The 17,655-nt window shown below is 49.4% G+C and overlaps 1 protein-coding gene across 1 annotated transcript; it reads left to right on the forward strand.

Annotated features, from left to right (window-relative positions):
- The first annotated feature begins 353 nt into the window (after positions 1-353).
- On the forward strand, positions 354-15,856 carry LOC144807329 (syncytin-2-like). The gene is made up of 2 exons (XM_078673113.1): positions 354-438; positions 13,241-15,856. The coding sequence occupies exon 2, from the start codon at positions 13,288-13,290 to the stop codon at positions 14,500-14,502; it is 1,215 nt and encodes a 404-aa protein (XP_078529239.1). The 5' UTR covers positions 354-438; positions 13,241-13,287; the 3' UTR covers positions 14,503-15,856.
- Positions 15,857-17,655: the final 1,799 nt, after the last annotated feature.

Genomic DNA, 17,655 nt, shown 5'->3' on the forward strand with positions numbered 1-17,655 from the left:
TGATCATCTGTGTTAGTGCTCCTTTAAACGTATTCCATTCCAGCATTACTCTGAGATATTTTGAGCATTAGTCATCCTGCATTGTTACCAGACAGAGTGAAGTCTGGATCATATTTAGTAAAATACATTGTAGCTTGAATTGATATGCATTTAGCTCTCTGCGTGTTAAGTGAAAAATAAAGTGCCACTCCATCTTGAACGCTTGGTATCTTACATGTGTATTCTTTCTCTTACTCAGTGAAGTGCTGTGCTGGTGATGTGAGAATCTTAGTCACACCCAAAAGTGGTGACCACTGACCAAAGGGGTCAAAACTTTCCCCTTCACACGTGGCGCCCAACTGTTTCATCGTACCTGCCTGATCCATTCTGAGGAGGAATTCGGTGGTCTTCCAGGAGCCGCATTTGGGTGTCCCCGCCGCAGCCTCTTGCCTACCATTGGTGAGTCAAGGAACGTTTTATTTTTTCCCCCTTGAGTCCCGGTGATGGCTACTTGGCTGTGTGCGGGCCCCCTGTGCTTGGTTCTGGCCTAGACTCCTGACCCCCCCCCCTCAGAATTGCACATGGTCACGATCCAAGAACCCTCTGTGTCCCTCAGTGGTCACATTGTCCTACTTGTCATTACGATTTTTTTTTGTCAATACTTCTGCGCCTCATTTGTGCACAGTTCGCTTCATAATAATTGCTGTTGTGGGTTGTGGTTTGTCGGTATCAGACAAGTCTCTCTCTCTGTCGGTTCCAGGCCGAGGAGAGCGCCTCTGTGGCTACTTCTTTGCTGTCAACTACCCCCAGCTTTGATCCCTCTCGGCAGTTTCAGTCTGCGAGCTGGGTGTGGTCCGGACACTACAGGTCCTGACTCGGGTTTCAGACCCACCCTGCCCCTTTTCTGTGGGCAGGTTCCTGATCCCTCTTCCAAGTCGAGTCTTGGGAGCTGGGTGTCCCCTGGAATTATCCAGGGTCGGAGATTTAAGGTTCTCCACTGGGGGTCGTTTGACTCTGACTTTCACACTCTGGCATTTTTGCCACCTGATTTTCACACTCTGGCATTCTTGCCACCTACCTTTCCCACTGCCTACGCACCTACCTTTCCCACTGCCTACGTCCCTTCAGCCCGTTGCTAAATTACTACTAACACCACCCACCCCTCCTCAATGAGGACTCTGCCTTCGCTTTACTGTCCTCCAGACATATTTTTACACGGTCTCGCTGTATTATTGTACATTTCCCCGCTGCTCCTACGGCCACCCAGCCAACGCCCCAGCCAACGCCCACGGACTTCCTGCACTTCACACCAGCGACAAGAGGAACTGCTCTGTGCCCTCTGTGGTTCATACAGCACCTCGCCGACTCACTTCCTCCCCTGGCGCAGCAGCGCCACTCTGCCTCACAGCTCCCCCGAGCCCCTCCCGCCCTTGCTTAACATTTAACACTGCACAGGGTCCCTCGCTCCTCCTTTCTCCTCTTCCGTGCTCCTCGTTCATTCTTTTTCTCACTGCCACTTCAACACTCCTCTCTTTCTCTATCCATACCTACCTCTCTCAGTCACGGCACCCTGTTCTTTCCCTCCCTCCTCCTCACATTTATCATTGCTACACTGTCTCTCTCGCCCTCATGCTCCTGCTCACGAAATACTACACTTCTTCCTTTAACATCATTGGTACTTCTGACTTCTCTGTTCCCTGTTCTTCCATTACTCACATGTCATACTCATCCCGGGGATATCTTCACGTTATTGATCACACTGTCAAATAGTGACATTTCCTGCCTTGGTAATTTATTTTCAACGTCGTTCTTTTATTTCCTATTGGTCATTGCTCTGATCTTCAAGTAGTGAGATTTAATATCTAGATCGTTCTTTTCTATCTTGATGGTTCATCTGGTCTTCTATATTGGTTTCCTTCAGGATGCATCCTATGTATGTTATCAGTATTTATTGTTCTGTCATCATGTTGTTCATTATGTACTATGTTGATTATTGACCTTCTCCATTTCATGTTTTGTTCATTTGCCCTGCTTTATGCCACATGTGGTCGTGCATTCATGTGCTTTGTGTAAGTAGCAGCTGCGCTTTGTGACTACGACACCAATTCCCTTCCCTGTGACCCACTGTTCCCGTACTCATACCTCTGCCTTGTCCCTCACCTACGTATAGTGTACCACACGCCTTATCAATACCCGATTCCTCGCACGCCGCATTGGTCGCATTGCCTTTCCCGCATTGCCCTTCCTTTCTCCACACATACAACGCCCGAGTTGTGCCAATCATTTGCTTCACAATTGATTGCCAAGAGGAGGGAAGATTCCTGTTATCCTCCCCTGCCTCCCTACATCCCTTGCCTATACGTGTTATGCCGTACACCAACATATTTCAGTAATGACCACTAGCCCCCCACACATCCACCACTGTACCATTCAGTTCCTTCACGGCAGACCTGACCTACTTCACAATTCCTCAACCAACGAATTCACATCCCTTACAGAAGCACACCGCACAATACTCACAGACGCCTGGACACTTTTAGGAGCTAACCTTAAACCAGGCACCCAACTTAACATCTCCACACAAACTCTTGATAACATTCCAGACATATCTCTTACCCCACCATCCCCAGATACCGCTGCCCCTCAGCACTTATATACAGAGGACACCTCTAGTTCTGACGCGTCCACCCTATCTGTTCCCCACTCACTTCCCCCTGAATGCCCACAGTACCCACCCATTCTCATCACTGACGACGAGTCTTCACGAGAGTCAATTCTCACCATTAACGACGATTTCACACTAGAATCAATATTGTCATATACCACATTTGAAATAGTACACATCCCACCGCCAGAAGGAAGGGGACCAAACTCTCCTCAACCATCCGGCCCCAACGAAGATACATTACCCCTTTTGAGAGCACTTCTGTCTGATCCATTATAAAATACTGGCCCCAGCATTCTGCCACACATGCAGAATACATCACACTGCTTCAACTGTCACATAAGGGGATGATCACATTGCACCAACTTACACATAAGGGAATGTGCGATCATCCCACTGATCATATCACCATATTCCTGATAAACAATAACGTTGTAGGCATTTCTGACGGCCACCCCTCTTGTTTCATCCACGTCACACCCCTCAGTAGCTCTGTTCTTCTCGCAATATTTCGGGCACTCAATATCGATTGCGCCTACCCTCGTCACGTCACTCTATCTCTCGCACCAGCATTTTCACGCCCCGCCGAGCCGGTAGTAAAGGCTCTCCCACACAAACAGTTCCACGCACCACCGCCCCCATAGTAAAGGATCACAGCAGCACTCACTACACCTCTGCATCACCTGCCTATCAAATAACAAGAAACAAAAAACCCATGCAGGCTCTTCAGGCAGTTTACGAGAAACGAATATTGGGTACGTCAGTGCATAGAACTCCGGAGTGGATCTATATCAGGATCCGCCTACTAGCCCCAGGCCTAGAACTTCCCACTGTAGTCGAGTCCTCCTGGCCACGGAACCCACTGCAAAGCACAGTTCGCGACACCTTTGCCCGTCACAATCTGGAATTCCCTGATTTCTCCCCAGAGGGAAAATACAGGGGACCCGACGAAATACAGTTAAGATTCATACTCTACCACATCGCCTGTACTGAAGTAGGAGAAGAACTCATCAGAGACCTGCCTCCGCACGACTGCAGCCTGTGCACAAACGACTGCAGCCCTGCACAAACATCACAGCCCACACACCCCAGCCCTCACAACAACTAGCCGACAAAAACAACCAGGCAGGATTGCGTAGTCTCTCATACATACATCAGGCACTAAGTACACTCATGAGTAGAATACAGAATCCCACCGTGTATAAAACACCGCACGGCTATCATATATATTTTATTGTGCATCTTCCAAATGTGGGAGGACCAGCAGTTCTGTCCGGATTCTTCCCCAGACACCCACGCCAGTCTCAGATAGCCGAAGCCTGCTTTGGCGGCCAACTCCAGTTCCCTGGTTGCACCCCCACACTAAATAAAGAGTTGCAAAAAGAGGTTTATGACCACGCCCTAGCAGGAGTAGCAGAAGAACTCGTGCCTGATCTCTAGAGAAGCGTGGCCAATACCCCGCACCAGACCCCTGCCTTGCCGGCCCACAAATATCTCGTCATGGCAACACCACTCCAACATGTCCTGAAAACTTTCGGTGCCCAAGAAAAACGCATACTCAAACACTGTAGGGAGCTTCACAAATTAACACAGAACATGGATTATCCGTGGCCCTCTGAAGGCTCGTTTAACGTAAATACGCTCGAGCACGCCACCACGTTCCTAAACACCAAGTATTCTGGAACTAAATTACAAAAAAGGAAAGAAACATTGGCTCTCTGGCGTATTTTTAAAGAAAACACGCAAGAGCACCCTGCCACCCTGCCCACTGCACCTTCTGCGCCCCCACCTTATCAGGCCAGTGGCATGTACCCTGCCCGAGGGTCAGCAAAGGACAAAGAACTAGATGTACAAAGCACAACTAACTCCTTACCCACTGTCGGATACGACCAACTCCCAAGTGACCTTTTTTCCACACCCGAAAACTCTTCACCAGGTGGTGACGGCAGCACTGCGTCATTGACACCGCCCGGCACCAACAGTGGCCCAACAACATTCGAGACAGCGTCAGCTCCGGCTCTAGTGAGTCCCCCACCAGGTACACCGGTCTCCGGTGGCAGTCCAATTTTGCACGCCACAGTGCCAGGGTTACCAGGGCAAATAAATGCGCAGTTTTCACTACAACTGAATCCCACTTCTGTCTCAGCCCTGCCTGTCGAGGAAGGAGAGGAGGCAACCAACAATGTGTCCGTCACCTCATCAAACAACTCACGCACATCATCTCACCACTCATCCGACTCGCCTCGCCAAACACTCCCTCACTACCCCGATCTGAACAGCCTCCGTAACATGACTACTCCACCACTCCCGGAGCAGGAGGCCACCTCACGAGACCATATGCCCTTCTGCGGTCCACGCACAGGGGGGCCACTAATAACATTCTCCACTGTTCAACAACAGAATAATGAAAGAGAAGTACAGGGCCCACCAGCACCATATCTAGTCCATTATGACAATTGGAGAGCAGCCACAGAATTCAATAAAAGTTTAGAGTACAGTCCCAATGGAAATGCACGACCTGATATGTTCAACCGAGAAGGGCCACACAGCCTTGAACACGACGATATAACATCGGTAGTTCGACGCGCCTCAATGAAATTAGACCAGATAAGTGAATGTTTGTCCGACACCCTCAAGATTGCCCACTTTCACACACCAAATACCCAGGCAGCAATGAACACTTCGCGACCACCCTCCGAACACGCAGGCAGCTTTGACAGCATGGGCGGGGATGGGGAACTAGGCAACAGGTCACAGCAGACGGCCCTTCTCCCATCCATACCTTTGCCAAGTGTGGATCCCTCCCGGGACATAAGAGAATATGAGGGGCGGCCGGAAGTGAACTACCATGGGTCCCCCTCCCCGTGTCTCCAGACAGCTACACCCGACAATTCACATACAACGGCTGGAACAGCTCAGCTCCAGCCCACACCCCCAGACATACCCCCACGGCGTCCCGCACCTATAGTCGACCCGTTCGCCCCACTACCTGCCACAGCCATAACTATTTCCTCCAGCCAGCCACGCGCCATAAGTGGAGCAAACACATCAACAAACCCATTCTACCAACATCAGGACTCCCAAAGATCGGGAGTGGCGGGTGGGGCCAAGAAAAAGAGAAAAACAGAGGTACAAAGACTTGCAGTATTAGGAACACACGGACGACCAGAGGACATCGCATACGATGCCTCTGGCAATGACGCTGCCATCAAATACCAAGTCACTGGCATTGCCTCCATGCGAAACACTCGAGCTAGAACAGGCAATGGCATGTTCTTTAGCAGGCCTTGTGCCCTGCGGGACAAGGACCTTACCCCCAACCAAATAGTGGAGATAGGTGAGAATTCAGATTTCGCGGTCATCCCCTTCACAGACGATCTGGCCGGATGGACAGAGTCCTTGGCCCCGCAGATGATCCCCTGGCCAAGGGAAGGGTCTTTCGAACCACAGCATATGGCCACAGCTGTAGAATGTATCCTGGATGGTGTAGGGGATGAAGACTGGGACTACGACTATATGCGAGCCAGTCTCGAAATTTGGCAGAAATATGCCATAAGATATGACACCACAAGACCGAAGTATCCAGGTGTAGGGATTAGCCGCCAGATGCCGCTACTATACAAAACTCCAGGGGCCCCCGCCATATATAACTGCTGGTCCTATACAGAGAAGGAAGCCATTAAAAAGAACCTTCCACCCCTCACAGAGGGTGCCAGCAAATGGATAGTGGCCTTAGAGAAGAATACCACAGGCACCAAACCAGGGATTGGAGACATGAAAAGTTTGCTTATATCCATCATGGGAGGGGAAGCGGAAGACATTTTCACAAGTATCAGTAACGGACTGATAACAATGAACGAGACAAAATATGATGGGGAACCATTTGATAAAATAAGGGCGGCAGTCTGGACTAAGTTGAAATTAAAATACCCCGATGTTCCCGATATCGGGTCTCTCATGTCTCTGACCATGCAAACAAATGAGGACCCTATCAATTTCATTTCTAGAATGAAAGAAAAATGGCATCAAGAGCTAGGTGACTCCTGGAATACAACCGGAGGGAACAGCAGGCTCTTTTACCACATGGTGAAGAGGGGACTGCCAGACGACGTACAGGAGAAATTAGATGGGGTAGTAGCCATGGAAGCAAAACCATGGCCTGAGATACAGGACCACATCATACATTTCTGCAAAAAGAAACTAGAACAGGAAAAAAGTAGACAACTAGCCATTGAAAATGCAGCTGCAAAGCTAGTACAGCAGAAGCTTAATAGGAAAAAAGATACAGTGGACAATCTCATGCTGGCGGCACCAGTCAGCCAAATGACAGCTGTCGCCACCTTTCCACAGGACGCTCGAAATGTGCTCGCCAATAATACCCAGTCCACTCCCCAGCAAGTGCAGCAGCCTGCCGTACAATATACACAGGCACAGCCGCCACAAACACAACCAGCCATACAGTACGTACAGACTTCACCACAGCCAGCCATACAGTATGTGCAGACTCCGCCACAACAGACAGTACAGTATGTGCAAGCCCAGCAGCAGCCCACAGTGCAGTACATCCAACAGCAGCCCCCGGTGCAGTATCTGGCACCTCAACCTGCCTACAGTAATGACCAACGTCAGTATTACAACAACAATAGAAATACAGGGATGCAGGGAAGGGGCAACGGACAGCAAAGGGCCCAACTACAGTCAGGCCAACGTACATGCTTCTATTGTCACAAAGTGGGGCACCTGCTAAGAGAGTGTCGCTCTAGGATTCGAGACCAAGGCCAACAAGGTATGGGTCCCGGCCAGCCAGCACCCCAGCAGTTCCAACCACAACAACAAATGTATGCTCAGGCACCCCAGATGGTGTACGCTTATGCCCAACAAGCACCACAGCAGAATATGCAGCTAGCACAGCTCCAGACACCTGTAATGACCCAAGCCCAACAGCAATCCACATTGATGCAAGGTCCCGTGCAACTGCAGCAACAGTCACCCTCATACCAAATGATGCCCCAAGCCCAAGCTGCCCCACCACCAGGTGGTGTGGTAGTCACATCCAATAACCCATTTGCACAAGGCACCATCCAGCAATACTCACGCTAGGACAGCCCACAGACAACTCTTGTGTGCCCAGTTTTATCATGCATCATGAGCGGTGAAGATGACCCCACCGTCCTGGTCACGATAAATAACAAAACATATAGCTTCCTCATTGACACAGGCGCCACGTACTCCTGCATTACAGCCGGACACCTGCCTATTTCTGATCAAGTAGCGGACACACAGGGATTCTCTGGGGCAATAGCAAGGGTCCCCTTTACAAAGCCAGTACCCCTACAAATAGGAGACCGGGTGCTAGAGCAACAACTGCTTTATTCACCACACTCTCCAGTCAACCTTCTAGGAAGAGACCTAATGGCTAAACTAAATATGACTATTCACTTCCATGAGAACGGAACAATGGTTTGCTCTATACCTGGCACACCCTTAGCAAGAATGATGGCACTCACTGCTCAATCTTCCCTGACAGATCAAATGAGGGCTCGCCCTGTGGACGAACAAGCATTCTCCACTGCGGTACACATCATTGTAGCCAACACACCCGAACTACACCAGCGCACTGTCCAGCTCCCCAAGGAGTTTCTCTTTCGTCCGGAGTCCCAGCACTTTCAGATATGTGACAACAGCATGATCCTAGGCATACGTGCTCTTCACATTACACCTACATATGGGGCATTCATAGCAAGAGACGACAATATGCGCTCATGGGCCTGTGTGATTTTCATTGAGCCCGGACACCAAGTGAGGGACATTTCAGATGAACAGCTCTTTGGTGATCCTGATAACTATCCAATAACAGAGATTGTCTACAAGTATGAGGTACCCCTGTCAGCGACAGTGGAAAAAAGAACACCCACTGCCCCGCAGAAATATGACTCAGTGCGTGAAGCTGACCTAGCCCAAGTCCCGCCACACCTGTGGACCACCGGTCCTAATGACGTGGGCCTCATCCGTTCTGCCACTCCATTTAAGATAACTCTGAAACACGGCGCGATCCTACCCAGAATAAAACAGTACCCACTTTCCAAGGAAGCAGAGGAAGGCATTGCCCCAACAATACAAGCCCTGCTAGATCAAGGAGTCATATACCCATGCGTATCTCCAGTTAACACCTGCCTGTTTCCTGTGCGCAAGGGCAAAACGAATCAGTGGCGTTTAATTCATGATTTACGCCCAATTAACAACATAGTGGTACCAGAGTTTCCCATTGTCCCAGACCCTTCCGTCATCCTCACCAATGTTCCCCCGAATGCACAATACTTTTCGGTGATCGACCTGAAAAACGCATTTTTCAGCGTCCCCCTCCACCCAGACAGTCAGTACCTATTGGCCTTCGTCTTCGGCGGGGTGCAAATGACGTACCGGCGTTTGCCTCAGGGATACTGTGAGTCCCCGAGCGTGTTCAACCGCGTGGTCAAAGAGGACTTATCGAACTTCCAATGTCACAGTACCTTACTGCAGTATGTCGATGATATTTTGCTCTGCAGCACTACAGAATCCCAGTGCAGAACTGATACAGTCTCTCTGCTCACCACACTAGCTCACAGAGGCTACAAGGTGGACAAAAACAAACTTCAGTACTGCCAAACAGAAGTACAATACCTCGGGCAGTTAATATCAGCATCAGGAAGACGGGTCACGCCAGACAGAGTTGAAGCCATCAAAGGGACATCAGAGCCCCAAACTGTCAAGGACATGCAAAAGTTCCTAGGATTAGTGAACTATGTCCGCCAGTGGGTCTTTGATTTTTCCACAATAACTGCCCCTCTGTTGAAAGCAGTTAAAGCAGCCAAAGACACACGCAACAAAATAGACTGGACACCTGACATGGCAGCTTCCTTTAAACAACTCAAAGATGACATAACAAACGCACCAGTGTTAGGCACACCTGACTACACAAAAGAATTCTACCTATTCACCCACTGCAATGGCCAGGTCATGACTGCCGTCCTCACTCAGAAATACCCAATGGGCCACAAGCCCCTTGCTTACTTCAGCGGAATGCTAGACTCAGTCATGAAAGGTCATTACCCCTGCGAGCAAGCTCTTGCTGCGGCAGCCTTTGCAGTGGATAAAAGCACACCCATTGTCATGGGGTCCCCTTTGACACTGTATACTGAGCACGCTGTCTTTGCCATAATTCAGAAAGCTAAAACAACATTGACAACACAAAGAGTGTCAGGTTATGAAGTCATATTGTCATTGCCCACCCTGAAGGTTGTCAAATGTCACACAGTCAACCCAGCCACATTCTTTGCCCATCCCATTACCGCATCCGATGATGACACCCATGACTGCGCCACGTACTGTCCTGATGAGTCAGGAGCAGCAAAAGAGGACCCCCTGCCAAACAGCACTGTATATTTTGTAGATGGGTCCTCCACAATAGACCAAGAAACAGGAATCAGATACACAGGAGCCGCAGTGGTTAGGGCTCAGCAGCATGAGTCCTCTGACTCCCTAGACATTGTACAACAAATTACATTGCCATCGCACTACTCTGCCCAAGCCGCTGAACTAGTGGCACTAATTGCCGCTTTAAACAGTGGGGTTGGTGACCGCATCACTGTATATTCAGACTCTGCATATGTCACAACAACAACACACTCGAGCATCTTGCGCTGGAAAAGGCGCGGATTCCTCAAATCAGATGGAACACCGGTATGTCACAAACTATTGTTGGAAGAACTAATAGAAGCCCTGACACTCCCAACAGAGGTAGCCGTTGTCAAATGTGCGGCCCACACGAATGGACAAGACTTTGTGTCCAGAGGCAACGCTCTGGCAGACTGGGCAGCCAAAGCTGCAGCCAGACCCCCCCTACCTTTCACTGAGCATGACCCGCACAACACCCCAATTTTACTTGCCCAAGCTACAACACCAACAGAACTGACAAAGACAAATGAAGACAGAGGACCCTTAACACCACACACAGAGAACAACAAAGACACAAACGCCACCCCTATTGATCCAAATGATTCCTGCCCACTCGATGACACACAACAATACGATTTCATTGCCCAACTACATCTCAGAGAGATACAAGAAAGTGCACCACCACAAGAGAAAGAGTTATGGAAAAAGAGGGGAGTACAGCAGGACCCTGCTGATTTTATTTACAGGCAGACCATGTCCGGAAAACCTGTCATGCCACAAGCCTTACTGCAGATAGCATTAGATCAACTTCACCTTCCCGCACATGTCTCCCGAGATAACATGTCCACCACATTACAAGCAGATTGGTTCATTCCCAATGCTTATGAACTGATACAGCTCTTTGTTAATAAATGCATCATTTGCCAACAGTATTCCCCAAACCCAACTCTCAAAACTGTTGCCTCCACTATTCCTAAACCTTCTGGGCCATTCAAAGAACTCCACCTTGACTATGTCGACATGATTGATCGGTGCCAAAATTACCGATATCTCATTGTGGTAGTATGCCCCTTCTCACGGTGGATCGAAGCTGGACCATGCGTCCACTGCGATGCCAAAGCAGCAGCCACATTCCTGCTCCGTGACGTCATTTCCCGCTTTGGAATTCCTTCCGCCATCAGGACTGACAACGGGAGCCATTTTTCAAACGCCATCTTCTCCTCTCTCACCACAATGCTAGGCATAAGACACAAGCTGACATCCGCTTACCATCCCCAAAGTAATGGCATCTGTGAACGCCTCAATGGCCTGCTCAAAAACAAAATAAGCAAAATTAGCGCCACCATCGGCAAAAAGTGGCTCTACTGTCTCCCACTGGCCCTCTTCTCATTAAGAAATTCCCCAAGCTCGGATCACCACCTCACACCCCACCAACTTGTCACCGGACGATCCATAAATGTAGCAGTCCCTCCCAGCAGGCCCAAAACTGATAGCGAGTCATCCTCTGAGATTGTTAAAGCTGAGCTTTACGACTTCTTGTGCACACTAACACGCGCTGCGCAGTTCCTCTCTGTCCAGGTATCCAGAAGGAAGGAGAAGGGCCCCATCGATCCTGAGCTCCCACCTATCCGTCCTGGAAGTCTGATCTTTATCCGGAGACACGTCCGGAAGTGGAAAGACCCCAAATTTGACGGCCCCTTTGCAGTGACTGATTCATCTCCAACTGCTGTCCGGATAGCTGAACGAAGAGCATGGATACATCGGCGAGACGTTCGGCTCGCTCCTGTGCCTCCGCAACAATAAACAATGAACTAAGAGAGGAAAGAGACATGCCCATGGTCCCCCTGAATGAGGACAGCGGTTTCCCGTCCACTGCCGAAGAAGAGGAAGAAGAAGAAGACACGCCCGTGCTGACCCAGGAATACAGCAGCTACAATGCGAAGTTATGTACTCTTGTCACATTTATGCTTTGTATCATTGTTGGAGTGGCACTAATAACTTTTAATTGGTGCGTCTATTTTTTTGCTGTAAAGAGCTTTAATGAGATAGGCAATAGAAATACCTTACCACCCACTGTTTCAGCAACAGTACCAGCGGTCACACTCAAACAGCAGACAACAACACAACACACACTAGGACACACACTAGGTCCTGAACTCCCAGAAGATAGCACTACTAACAATATGTCCGTTAGTGTACACCTTGAACTCTCACCCAGTACCCCAGAGGAAAGGACTAGCCCCTGGAAGATAGCTACCATCGCCACAGAACTAGCGCCCCGCCAACGCCTTCCCCGTCACCATAGAACACGCCGATTTGCTATCGCCCCATACAGAACAAAACCTCTTGTCCCCCGCAAGAATGCTAATAACCAGAAGGTAGGGCATAAAACATTCCAACATCTTGTGCAAATACAGGAAGGTCTAAGGCCCATGCTCAGCCTGCCCCAAATAGTAAGGGACCATTCAGTCCACTCCTCTCTAGTGGACAACTCCTGGTACAGGGACATGACAGCAGTAGGGAAAAGAGTAACAAATGAGTCTTGCTACGTATGCTCCTACATTCCCCATGCAGTAGGTGCTGACAGACTGATTTTTCCCAAGGAAGTCCCACCGCACATAGCCATGTGCCTTCTGCACTTGTACCTCTGCCGAATACTAGGACAGATTAGGGTCCTTTCAGCCCAAAAGGTAGTGCTGATGGTAAACGTCACCAAATGGGACTACGTCTATACGGTACACCAGGTTGTCACCGACGCAGCGGAACTTAGGGAGGAGTTCAAGGAAATGCGAAGGTTAGGGGTACAGGACATAGCGTGGCATGAAAGTCGTATTAAGTCACGAGGGTACATAACGAACCTCAAACCCCGGGCAGGGTGTGAGGTTGCATTTAAACACCCCCCAGGCCCACACAACTGCCCATGTAATAATAGAACAATGCTACGCCTCCTAGCACAGGTCTACCTTAACTACAAATGGCAAAGCCCCGGAGGATTTTATTGTAAGGCGGCAGCCTTGGGACCCCCGTGGGCGGACTGGAATGAAGGGGATAAGTGTGATCAAATATGGGCTGAGGAGAGTGGGAGGTATACATGGAGTGGGGAAGGAATGCCAGAACATAAAAAAGGATTCAAACTAAAAAACCCTTCTCTTTGTTTCATAGGAAACGGCTCGGTGGCTGTTGGGCGCAACACAGACTGTAATTCCACGATGTTCAGCTTCGATATGCAGTTCGGCACCACGACTTTAATGGATTATTACTGGGCGTGCGGAGAGCACCTCTATATCCAACTACCTCCTCAATGGCTCGGACTGTGCACTTTGGTGACTTTGCATGAAATTCACCTGGTCGTACCAGCATCAAATACTTCCCACATCCTGTCACATCCAATGACAGGTGACCTGACATTCCTCCATCGACACCGGCGAGCAGCAGAGTATTTCGCAACTGAAGCCCGTGGCAAGGTCCCAGAAGAATTCCGCCTCTTCAATGAGGCCCAGCTGTTCTTCGGAGGGGCATTCCCCATTTTTCAAACTCAGGCTAATGCCCGCTGGCTGGAAGTAACTCGCTATGAAGTCATGAAAGCAATAAACAGCACCAGGGATGGCCTAAATGCAATTAGGGAAGAACTGCGCCCACTACGACTTATGGTTCTGGAACATCGCTACTTCCTCGACATGCTAACGGCCAAAGATGGTGGTCTGTGTCATCAAATTGGGAAATCCTGCTGCACTTTCATACCTGGGAACGACGAGGACAACGGATCAATATCAAGGGCCATTGAGGAATTGACTAACTTGGGAAAAGACATGATTGAGGAAGGAGGTGCCCCTGCAGACATTATTCCAACGAACTGGTTCGACCTTGACTGGATGCCCTCCTGGCTAACTGCTATTCTAAAACTAATGATACCGATAGTCGGAATTATGGTCTTTCTGTGTTGCGCCTTTCAGTTAGGGAGTCACTGTATCAAGAAATTGAGTACAAAAGCTGTAGGGATGAATTACGCTAGGACAGGGATTTACGAGATACCAAGATATGAGGGCATGGATCGGGCTCCTGGGGATGGGAATGGAGAACAGGTACAAATGATCAAGCTAGTACAAAATAGCACACATCCAGCACCACATGACACACACTTTGGAGCACCACCAGCCCCACCTCTCCCTCAAGGTAGAAACACAATAAGTAACAACACTGCAGCTGCCCGGTATGAATGCCTGCTCAACAAAGTAGGTCAACAGTATACCCAGCTACTAAGGTCAGACGAAGACGTTGCACGACCAACCAGTTTTCAGTGCTATGTCAATGACATGCCATGGATTCCACCCCTGGCAGAAAATTCAACAAAATACTCACTTAAGAGTATGTTCATAAATGAACAAGAGGGGGCAGATGATGGAGGGTCCCGTTCTACCATCTAACATCACCAGAAAGGAGAGTTCTGACAGCCTTGGTAACATGAAGGTCTGAGGTAGGCCCTGCGTGATAAAAATTCTGAAAACATGCTAAAATACCCAGCCGTCTCCAGTAGTAAAGAGGCCCCAGGGCCCACTATGCATGCAGGCCTACAAATACATGCTTCTGAGCACCAAAGTAAACAAGGTGAAAATAGGCCTTCAAAAGAGTGTTTAGCTTCACTGTCAGCTCCCAGACCAACACACACACACACACACTTGCCCTGGTACACGTGGTACAGCTTCCTGAAACCCCTGCTAACGTTATATTTTGAAACATAGCTTGCACAAGTATAAGCAGCAATTTCTAGCAATAAACAGCATCTATCATGAGGATTCACACCGTCAGATATGTAGAAATGTGCGTGACAGAAAAATGTCCTTTTTTAGTAATGTACAACATGTAATCATTGAGCTTAGAAAAGTACAAGATGTTCCGGAAATGTTCTCTTCTCAAAAGTACAAGATGTTCCGGAAATGTTCTCTTCTCAAAAGTACAAGATGTTCCGGAAATGTTCTCTCTCTCAAAGGTACAAGACGTTCTGTCCTAAAAATGTACCGAACATAATGTACTGAGAGCATTTCCTTCCGGTGTCCAAAACACCTGTGGTTAAGCCATCTGCACCGAAAGGCCAGGGGCCAGCGTCATCATAGAACCCTAGTTCCTCAATTTTGGGTATATCAAGCCCAACTGTCAAATCTGAGGTCAGAGCTTTCCTGCGGATGCCCAGCTGCATGAGCGTGGAAGGTTCTCTCGGCTAGCCGAAGACTGTCTGACTTGGGACATCGGCGCCTCACTCAGGTTGTGGATCTCCCAGGGCAGATAGCCCATCTCTCACTCTTTAGATCTCTAACCCTTCAAACTATCTCTCTTCATGAAAATATTCCTGTATGGTAGGCTCCTTTAAAATAGGTGACTGGTCTCACTCTCAGCTATTACCAGGCACTGAATTACTAGCAGAATGTTCTATTTTAGCTAATTCTACTTACGCCTTCTTGGCCCTGCCCTCATAATCCAGGACTCTGATAGAAATGTGCAATCTATAGCAATGGACCTGTTCTACAGGGTTGGCCAATAGACTGTTGGGTTCCATACTCTTGTACGCAGTAGTGTAGAATCATTGATCATCTGTGTTAGTGCTCCTTTAAACGTATTCCATTCCAGCATTACTCTGAGATATTTTGAGCATTAGTCATCCTGCATTGTTACCAGACAGAGTGAAGTCTGGATCATATTTAGTAAAATACATTGTAGCTTGAATTGATATGCATTTAGCTCTCTGCGTGTTAAGTGAAAAATAAAGTGCCACTCCATCTTGAACGCTTGGTATCTTACATGTGTATTCTTTCTCTTACTCAGTGAAGTGCTGTGCTGGTGATGTGAGAATCTTAGTCACACCCAAAAGTGGTGACCACTGACCAAAGGGGTCAAAACTTTCCCCTTCACACCTGTGTTCCAGATGAGCGCCCGGATCATAGTCTCCAGCTCTCTGAAAATCCGGGTGGGAACGTACACCGGGATGTTCGAGTAATAGTATAGGAGCCTCGGGAGTGCTATCATCTTCGTCAGGGTGACTCTGGCTGGGACATTCAGTGGAAGCGTGTTCCAGAAAGCCATTTGGGCTCGCAGGGAGGAGATGGCTCTGACTAAGTTGCCTTCCAGCACGTCCACCGGGGACCGGTAGATGTGGATGCCCAGGTATTTGAAGGCGCCTGCGTGCCAGGTCAGCGTCGTTCCCCCCAGTCGTACCTCACATTCCTGCATGTCGGGGTGAAAGGCGTAAACCCCGGACTTCCCCCAGTTAACTTTCAGTCCCGAGTGGGTCGTGAGCTCTTGCAGGGTGTCCGTGAGTCCTTGCGGTATCTGTGTGAGGTCTCTAACGTAGAGGAGCAGGTCATCCGCATATAGCGAGACCGTGTGTGTGCCATCTATCAATGAAACACCCCAATCTGGACCCTGCCTCCTCAGCGTTTCCGCCAGCGGTTCAATCGCTAAGGAGAAGAGCAGTGGCGACAGGGGGCAACCCTGTCTCGTGCCCCGCCTTACTTGTATGGTGTCTGACAAGAGGCCCCCGAGCCGGACCCGCACGCTGGGCGTCCGGTAGAGGAGGCCGACCATATCCGTGTATGCCTCTCCCAGGTCTTACTTCTGCATTACGGCTGCGAGATACGGCCATTCCACTGAATCGAATGCCTTTTCCAGATCTAGTACAAGACACCCCGATCGTGGCCAAGGCGTCCTTGCATATTCTTGTACCCTGAATAGTCGGCGGATATTTTGTGATGTACTACGTGTGGGTACAAAGCCGTTTTGGTCTGCGTGGACCAATGTGGGCGTATAGAGGGCTAACCTTCGGGCCAGTGTGGACACTAAAATTTTATAGTCGGTATTATAGATGGAGACCAGGGTGGCTGCATTCAAGGTGGGTGGTAATGAGGAGTCCTCCAATGCTGCCTCGTACATTTTAATCAGTTCAGGGATCAGGAGGTCCGGGTATGCCTTGTAGAACTCCACTGGGAGTCCATCGGGGCCCGGGGATTTCCCATTGGAGAGCGTCGCAATGACCACTCGGAGCTCTTCTGAAGTGATAGGCGCCGCTAGTTCGTCTCGGTGAGCATCTCTAAGAGTCTGTAGTGGTATCAATCTGAGGTACTCCTCAGTGTCCGGAGCGGGAGTAGGCAAGCAAGAGTGGTATAGTGTATTGTAGTGGCTAGTAAACGCACGATGTATCTCCTGTTGTGTGTGTAAGAGTGCTCCAGTGGCTCCCAATATTTTCGTGACCGGTTTCGCCTTTTCCTCCCTGCTAATTAACCATGTCAGTAGCTTGCCTAGTTTATCTCCCCTGTCATGGGTGCGCGCCGCGTGGGCGGCATAATTCAAGCATTCATTGCAGCCTCTCTATCAGCTTCTCGTGCTCCGCTTGCGCAGCCCGCAACTCTGCTCCCTCATCTCCCACCGTGTTCTGTTCATGTCGTAGCAGCTCTGCCTCTACTTTTTTTAGGTCTTTCTCGACTAGCCGCTTAAAGTTTACTTGCGTGCCCAGGCATTGCCCTCTTATCACCACTTTGAACGCGTCCCACTCTATCTGGGGGGTGGATGCTGTGCCCGTGTTTTCCTCG

Source organism: Lissotriton helveticus, chromosome 1_2 (genome assembly GCF_964261635.1).
Source record: "Lissotriton helveticus chromosome 1_2, aLisHel1.1, whole genome shotgun sequence".
NCBI lineage: Eukaryota > Metazoa > Chordata > Amphibia > Caudata > Salamandridae > Lissotriton > Lissotriton helveticus.

Bases quoted from the DNA above. Each gene is read 5' to 3' on its own strand.
- LOC144807329 (XM_078673113.1), top strand. From the start codon at position 13,288: ATGTTCAGCTTCGATATGCAGTTCGGCACCACGACTTTAATGGATTAT.